The sequence below is a fragment of the Physeter macrocephalus genome, unplaced genomic scaffold, assembly GCF_002837175.3.
Source record: "Physeter macrocephalus isolate SW-GA unplaced genomic scaffold, ASM283717v5 random_3069, whole genome shotgun sequence".
Taxonomy (NCBI): Eukaryota; Metazoa; Chordata; class Mammalia; order Artiodactyla; family Physeteridae; genus Physeter; species Physeter macrocephalus.
In genome coordinates, this window is record NW_021148354.1 from 1 (window position 1) to 8328 (window position 8328).

The 8328-nt window shown below is 51.4% G+C and overlaps 1 protein-coding gene and 1 long non-coding RNA gene across 2 annotated transcripts; one reads left to right on the top strand and one right to left on the bottom strand.

Annotated features, from left to right (window-relative positions):
* Nucleotides 1-2868: 2868 nt before the first annotated feature.
* On the bottom strand, nt 2869-5931 carry LOC102981452 (POM121-like protein 2). The gene is given in 7 exon segments (XM_024118004.1): nt 2869-2903; nt 2906-3205; nt 3208-3428; nt 3430-3887; nt 3889-5420; nt 5423-5504; nt 5506-5931. Coding segments are annotated over 7 exon segments (3054 nt in total).
* Nucleotides 5932-6095: 164 nt separating this feature from the next.
* LOC112063092 (uncharacterized) lies at nt 6096-8079 on the top strand. The gene is made up of 3 exons (XR_002890914.2): nt 6096-6391; nt 6568-6687; nt 7991-8079. It is a non-coding gene; the product is annotated as an uncharacterized lncRNA (long non-coding RNA).
* Nucleotides 8080-8328: the final 249 nt, after the last annotated feature.

The window sequence follows — 8328 nt, forward strand, 5'->3', positions numbered from 1 at the left end:
TGTATATATATATATATATGTGTGTGTGTATATATATATATATATATATATAAATCTGACCACTTCTCACCACTTGCATTGTAAGCGTCCTCGTCTGGGCCACCACTGAATCCCACCTGGATTCCTGCAGAACCCTCCTCCCAGTCTCCCCGCTTTCACTCCTCTACCGTCCCATCTCAGCCAGCAGCCAGAACAATCCTAAAAGTGAGTCACGTCATGTCATTTATTTGTCCCAAAGCCTCTACTTGTGCCACTTCTCACTCCTGGGGACTTCCACCAGGTTCTCTCTTTGCCTGGAATCCTCTTCCCTCATACTCTGGCATGGCTAAGTCTGTCAGTGAATTCAAGTCTTTGCTCAGATGTCAACCTCTCATAAGAGCTCAGATGAAACTGTAGTGCCATCTTAATCCACCTACCCTGCTCTATATTTTGGGCATGCCGTTTACAATCTCTTTCACATGGTAGTTATTTCCTAGTATGTTTATTGTTTATTTTTTAATCACACCCCCTACTAGAACATAAACTCCACAAGAACAGGAAGTTTATCTGTCACGGAAAGCATCCCAAATATTAGAAAAGTGCCTAGTAACTAGTATCAGATGCCCAGTATTTTTTGAGTGAATGAATGATTGAATATGACAAATATTTCCCTCACATTCCATAGTCATTTCACACTCAGTCTATACGAAATTCCATGTATTCTGCCAAAATTACATGTTCCATCCTCCAAGTCAGACGGCTAAGGGTCGGTCTTCTCCAAGTCCCCCTCACCCTTATTCTGCACATCTCCTCTGCCCACACGGTGCAATCTGTCACCACGTCCTGCTTCTTAATCCCTCCTCTCTCTACTGCCTCCCCACGCCCACTGTTAACTACCTGGTTAACAATCCCTGTTAACCAGGTAATTAGTTACCTAGTTTGAATGTGTTGTATCTTTCATCTTTGTTGGTGTCTCCGCAGCCTCCCACGCATTTCCAAGCCTCCAGCCTGTCCCCATTTGACTCCTTCCTCACATGACAGCTAGAGCACTCGAAACCCAAGCTTGTCTCTTTCCTACTTAAAACCTTTCCATGACTCTCCATTGCATTTGGAACCCTGCGCACACTGCACGATATGGTTTATAAGCATATCCATGATCTGCCCCTTCTTCTCCCAAACCATGTCTGACTCCTTGAAAGCTATCCAGATAGAGGCGTTCTGTCTTCCAGACCCTCCTGTGCACGTGTTTTGTCTTTGGCCTGAAATACCTTTCTCCAGTTGCTAGAACTGGAGAACACACACCGTGAAACAGAATTCAAGTCTCAAGACTTAGATAAGATGACCTTCTGCCCTGCTTCCATTCCCTTAGTACCTGTCGCTTGTTATGGAATCACTGGCTTACTTACCAGTCTCCCCGCTAAATTGTAATCTCCAAAGCAGAAGTTTTCCTTCACCTCTGAATGCCTGGTGCAAAGCACGATACAAGGTACATAGTCATCACTGGATAAATGTTAGATTATCATGGAAAGAGCTGTAGAAATTGTCTAACACTTTTCCTCTGGCCCCCCTCTGTAAGATGGCAATCTTGGGTTGTGGAATGCCTTTCAAAGTAGAAACAGCATGGATATTTAGAGCCGAATGTACCTGGGTTAGAGTTCTGACTTTGGCGGTTTGCAGTAGTGAGGGAGAAGCGAACACACACTTTGGAGCCAATAGGGTTGAAATCCCAAATCTAACCTTTACTAACTGGTTGAGCTTGGGCACGTTTCTTAATATCCTTCTGCCTCTGAATAGACATGAGTTTTATAGCAATTCCTGTATCATAAACTCATTTCAACAATTTATTTTTATTTTATCAACCAACTTAAGATTCCTTGTTTTTCCAATTAGGTCTCTTCCAAGGTATCCATAAAACAGGAGATAGATGTATTCAGGGAGTCATTCTTGCCTTTTCTTTTTTTCCATCAGGATGATACGTGCTAAGGAGTATGTCGTAGCTACTCATAGACCTCCCATTGGTTACAGTACAGAGGTCAGCTTAGGTATCTGCTCTTCCTCCCTTTCTCCCTTTGTTCTCAGGCCCAAGAGTTTCCCTGCCCTACCCACCCTATCTGGGAGAGATGTGAGGTAGAGGCTGATTTTTTAAGGTACAAGTTAAAAGAAAAGTAGAAGCTTTGGTTCCCTAATTGAACATTTCTCATGCGTAATTATGGAGGAATTATGACCTATGGTGTAAAGAAAAGAAGCAAGGTTGCACCACTCCGTTTTTTCCTCCCCTGGCCCTCCCATGGATGCTCTCATGGGTAGACCATTGATCCTCAGGAAAAGTTGGCTTCACGGTCAAATTGCATTAAAAGCGTCTCCAAAATAAATAAATTAAACTAAAAAAAAATCTTCTCCAAGAACCAACTGAGGAGCAAAATAGCAAGAAATGAGGACTCGGCCTCCCTAGGGGACCAGATGAAGGAACCACTTCTTTGAGCCAAATAGAAGCAGGCTAAGATTTAGAGAGAATCTATTCCTCCTCCCAAAGATGCAAGAGCCTATGGCTTGTACTTTTTGCCTCCCTGGCACGTCTGTTCCCAGAGAAAAAAGCAGCAGGCAGTGTCCTGACTGAGCTCACCCGTGACACAGAAAGGCGTGGGTAGGGAGGGGAAGGCAAGGCTCCGTTCAATTCCAAAGCTTTGGTTCCACTCAGTTTCATTCTGCTATCACCACTAGATACTTTAGTCCTTCATTTTCCTCTAGAATGTAGATTAGGACCACAAGGTGAATGTGTAAAGCTCTCACCTCAGATCTGGCCTATTTTTGCTGTAGAGAATTAGAAGTGACTGAGGCACTTTACTAGGCTGAGGTCCAAATCAGAGTACGAATGGCAAGGAACACAAGTTATTTCTTGTGGGCACGATGCCTTCGGGAATGCCTTGCTCCCTGTTCTTTGGGGTTTTTGATTTTGCACCAATGGGAAATGAAGGGGCTGACGATCTGAAAGATCTTCTCCCAACAGAGCCCTGGGGCGGTGGAGAGGGCATCCCGAAGCCAAGGCTGATGCCTGCCTTCACTGATCCACTGACAGGGGTGCTCTGAGCAAAGGGGGCCATGGAGGGGTCCCCAAACATAGTTTTTCTTGCAGAAGTGCTGGCCTTCCCCAAGGCAAAAGGTGTGCCCTGGCTGGCCCGGCCCTGGTTGTTTGGGCCCCAGCCTTTCCCCAAGGGTGTGACGGCGCAGTGCTCCCACCTGGCCCTGCTCCAGTGCTGAATGCTCCAGAGTTGGAGCTCATGTCTGGGGCAGTGACGCTGGTCCCAGTCTCCTCACAGTCCATAGGGGCCACTAATCCCCCAAAGTCAAAGGGTCGTGGGGCTGTGCTGCCAAACACTGAGCCGCAAGCCCCACTCCGCTGGGTTGGGGTGGCAACTCCCAAACCACTCGTATTAGCTTGACCAAAGGGAACCTACTGGAGTGCTGTCAAAGGCCGGCCAGCAGCTGGCAGGGATGTGAAAGGTGGAGGCTGATGGTGCCAAAGCCCCAAAGGCTGACTGCGTGGTACCGCTGAAGGATGGCTGGGCTGGAGTCGGTGTTGGGATTGAGGAGGCCACTCTTGAGTTTCCAAAAATGAAAGAGCTACCGAAGCTTGGGCCAAGGGCTGGTTCGGGGGCTCCTTGCTTCTGCACACATGCAGCCCCAAATGCAGGTTGGGGAGTGGCTCCCAGGGATAGCGGGAAAGGTGGCCTTGAGCTTGACTCCAAGGGAATTGTGAATGCTGAGGTCGAACTGGAGATCCTGGATGACAATGCAGGCTGGTTGGTGGTTACTAGGGCTGAAGTGGCCAGAGGGCTACCCATAGCGCTAAAATTGGCAGTGCTCCCGGTAGGGGATATCTGGAGAGCACTGGGAAGAACCTGGCTAAAAGATGGTGACTGTGTGCACAGTAGGAATGGTTGGACGCTGGCATAGTGGGAAAGTGAAGCCTGCAGCTGGGGAGAAGCTGGCCCTGAAGGCACAGGCAGCCCCGAGAGGGAAAGCGGGGCAAGTGGAAGGGATGGAGCAGGTGCTGCCCATGGGACTGGTACCATTCGCTACACCACACTCCAAAGGTGGCTTAAAGGAGCCTTTGGATGTGCTGGCTGGGGTGGTGGACATGACTACAGAGGTAGCCTTGACCAGGCCGTGGAAGAGACGGGTAGAAGCAGGAGTAGGTGGAGGAGAGGTCTGCTTGAAAGAGAAAGGAGCTCTCCCGGGCATAGTTTTCAGTGGTCTTATGCTGCCAAAGATAGGCTTGAAGGTGGGAGTTGAGATACCCGGAGGTGAAGATGCTGCAGCTGCGCTTGAAATTCTGGACTATGAGGAGCCTCCTATCTCACTATTGGCTGGGGGCCCCAAAATGGGTTTTGACATGCGCTCAGCAGACGTTGCAACAGGAGGTGCAGATGCAGGAAGATGGGGAGCTGGGCTGCACATCAATCCAAACAAAGTGCTTTGCATAGTGGGTGCTGCAGGGATAATGGCGGCTGAGTCTCGGGGTATGGCAGCCTGAGAGGTTGAAGGTGGCTATGTGGTGTCAGTGACTGGTGATGTGGGAGAAACAAGGGTCAGAAGGATGAAAGTAGTTGTGGGTTTTGAGTCTGAAGAGGTGCCTGAAAGGGGTTCTGACTGTGAGCACCCATGTGAGGCCAGCAGGCTCGCTGTTTTCAGAGGCGAGTGGGCCACACTGATTGCCTCTCCGGTCGGTTGTGGGAAGGCCAGTGGACTTGGAGACTTCTGCATTTTATGTAAGCTTTCCAACTGAGGATCAGTGCCCTGGGACAGGGGAGGCTGAATAGCAGACCAAGTGTCAGGGACAGAGTCTGTGGTGACCTCAGTCGTATCCTCTCTGGCTTTGTTGCTCCACTGCAGTCCAGCTTGCTTCCCTAAGGCCAGGTCTTCAGCGACTGCATAACCAAGCTGAGGAGGTGGAGTCAGGGACAGCAGGCTCCCAGGGCTTGACAGAAGCAGGGGAATCTGATTTTGCTGCCCAGAGCTGCCAGATGTTTCTGGGGACTCATCTGATACCAGTGGGACTGGGGAGCGAGACGGATGACCATGTTCTTTCCTTTTTATTGGCCACTCTGGTATCTGGAGTGATGTACTGGGAATACTTCTCTTCCAAGGCTCAGAGAAACCTCTAGAAGAGCTGTAAGAGCTTGTAATAGCATTTCTTTGGGAGCTAAGGGGGCCACCTGTGTGTGTGCTGGCCAAGGAGTCCATGGAGGAGCAGCTGGGCCTGTGATTCAAGCTGTGATCTGAGCCCCAGCAGTCGAGGCGTCTCTTCAGAGGCCCAGGCCTGGGCACAAAAGAAGTGAGGACTCCATTTTTCGTCAGAGGCTTAAACGCAGATGGTCTGGTCTCTGGAATCCTTCTCTTACTGTCCAAGCTCTCACGGAACAGTGGCTCTTCCCAGCTCACTTTCCCCTTTTGCACTCTCTGAGGGCCCCCAGCACTGTCTCCTTCGCACATGGGTCTGGGGGCTTCTCAGAAGGTGAGACCCCCTACCCCTGCAGAGTTCGTTACCTCTGCTGGGGCAGTGGAGGGGGGCGCTGTCCGCTCACGAGGAGCGAGCCTGATGGTCACCGGGCTCCATATTGCCCTGGGGTGCCGAAGAGACCAGATTCTCCGCTTGAAGTAACTTTCCCACCAGTCTGAGGGAAGAGGCTCCATGATGGAATACCTGTTCATGGGAAAGCGCCTCCAAGCCTCATTGACCACCCACGCGTCGGGACTGGTAGGATCCCAGTTCGGCAGCCTCGTCGCAGGTCTGTGCCGAGGGGCAGGGTGGGCACGATGGACGGGCTGAACCCAGGGGACCTGATGAAGGGGCTGAGCTGGCCGGCGGTTCAAGGGCCTCTCCGGCAAGTCTGTGCGCCCCTCTGCTGGGGATGACGGCGAGAGTCCCAGCTGGCCCACGTAAGTGCCCATGTGGAGCAGTGAGGCGGGGTCGGTGACTTGGACTTCGGGTTTGGGCTCCCGAGGTTTCTGACGCCTGGTGACGCAGCCGCAGTCGAAGGGTTCCGGTGACGGTTGGGATCGCTGCGCGAGGAAAGTGAAAGGGTCTCGGGGCGCTCCTCACCCTCCAGGTCCTGCATCCGAAAGTGAGCGGCCGGTGGAAACAGAGGACACGCGGGCCCTCGGCAGCCCCCGTAGCCTGCTCTGCCAGTTTGAGGCCTAAGCTGGCTGCTCTGGCCTCTCTTCTCTCCTCTCCGGGTTGCAGCGCGCGGCGCGAGGAGAGGGATTGGAGAGGAAGCGCGCGGCCGGAGGCCCAGAGCTAGAGTCGAGCAGGCGCCGGGTCTCCAGACTCCGGCTCCCGGCCCCGGCACTGATCCGTCCGCCCGCCCGTCCCCCGGAGTCGGAGTAGGGAGGGCAGTCCGAGCCCCTCAGGGTGAGTCGGTGGAGGTTGGGGGCGGGGGGCGGGGCGCTGGCGGGAGCGCGGGACCGGAGACCCGGGCGCGTGGACCTGGGCAGCCCAGAAGGCGCTCGTGGCGCCAGCAGCGGGGAATAACGGAGGCCGGATTGGCTGCTTGGGGATTCCCGCCCTTCTTCCTTTCCTTTCCGCAGCCAGTAGGTGTCAGTCATTTGCCTCCGGGATGACAAGCTCCTGACGCAGCCACCGTCCAGGGTCGCCTCCCCGAGGGTGAATGTGTGTCGCCCTCCGATTGTTCGCATTTGAGTATGCAGGTACGATGGCACTCTGGCGGGGTCGCGAGGCTCCGGAGGGGGCCAAAGGGATTTCTTGTCTACCGACCGAGAGCCTGAGCGCCTCCGCAGGCACCCGGCTTTGTCCCTCGCTCAGCACCGCCCCCCGTCCCCCCGCCCCGGCCACCCTCTCCAATCGCGATCCTCACCTAGCCCAGTGGGGTCGGAGCTCCAGGAGGGGAGCAAAGAAGTGGGAGATTTAATTTGAGGCTGAATATTCAGGCTAAGCCAGAGTGAACTAGGGGACTAACATTCTGAGAAATTAAAAAACGAATAACGTTTTAAGATTTCCAATACCATTCCTTCCAATAACGATAAAAATGGCACCAGTTGAATACGATTCTTTCAAGAAAGGTCATTTTAAGGTTGTTAAGTTAAGGAACTCGGAGAACGAGTTCCATTCAAAACCCACACTTGTCCAAAAATGGGTCCAGACATCTCCCGCTTGATCGATCTCTTTCTCCTTGAATTTGTATTTCCACAGAATTTTACGCCAATATAATGTGTGCTTACGCTTAAAGTCTTTATTCGATCGTCCTACTATACTAATCTGCACCAAATATAGGTATAAACACTGAAATCTGAAATTTTGATACGTGACGGAACCACAAATCTGTTATAATTAATTCTTTTGGTTTCATTTATATTTGCATTTACTAATAGAATGCAATCAATCAAAACATCATAAGTAGATAACAAATTTGAAAGGCCCTTTCCTGGACGTTGTAACAGAAGTAAATATGGAATTTATCACCTCTTTCTCCAAGAGGTCGCATACAATGTATTGATATAAGACCACCTCCACTGAAGGAATATTTCCATTGCTCCTCTACTGGACACCAGGGATGGAAGAATTTTACAATTCGGGGCAGTGTGTCACTTCAGATAGGTAGAAGGGTTTTGGAATTGCCTAGTGAGAGCATGGTGGGATTTCAAAGTAAGGTGGGAAGCAAGAAGCCAAACTAGAGGATTCTCAAACTCGTGAATGTTAACTGGTTGAACATGGAAGAGGTAGAAATTGATTCGGTGTTTGTGCGTGCTTGTAACCGAGTTGGAGTAAAGTTTAGCAAGGGATGGGAAAACCTCTCTAGCAGAGGATGGTTTCGATCCATCGACTTCTGGGTTATGGGCCCGGCACGCTTCCGTTGCGCCACTCTGCTTAGCCTCTGTGGGCTGCCACTGTTCTTCCCTTCAATGATTATGTCACCGTTTCTGCGCTGAACATGTTTCTCGATTTCCTTTCTTTCTGATGGTTTTCGTCGCCCCTCTTTCTCGAGGTACGTAGAAGATCAGCTCTTCCGCAACCAGATGACCTCAGGTCATCACCCTCGGGTCTGCAATTTTCCAACCTGCCCAAGGGTGCCCAAGCTCGTCATTGAACCCCCTCCCCAGCACCCCTCCCCACTCCCTGGAGCCGCTAGCCTCTCGGAGCGGAGGAAGAGCCCGCGGAGCAAAACTCTGGGTGGACCCTTCTCGGGGAGAAGATCGGAAATCGTGGAGCCAGCTCTGCTGCCACCGGAAAGGAAACGTGTTAACCATCTCCTCTGTTACCTGTCGAAAAATCTTATAGATGACACTTTGAATAAAAGAGAGGCATTTTGTTTGCTCGCAAGGGCGCACGAT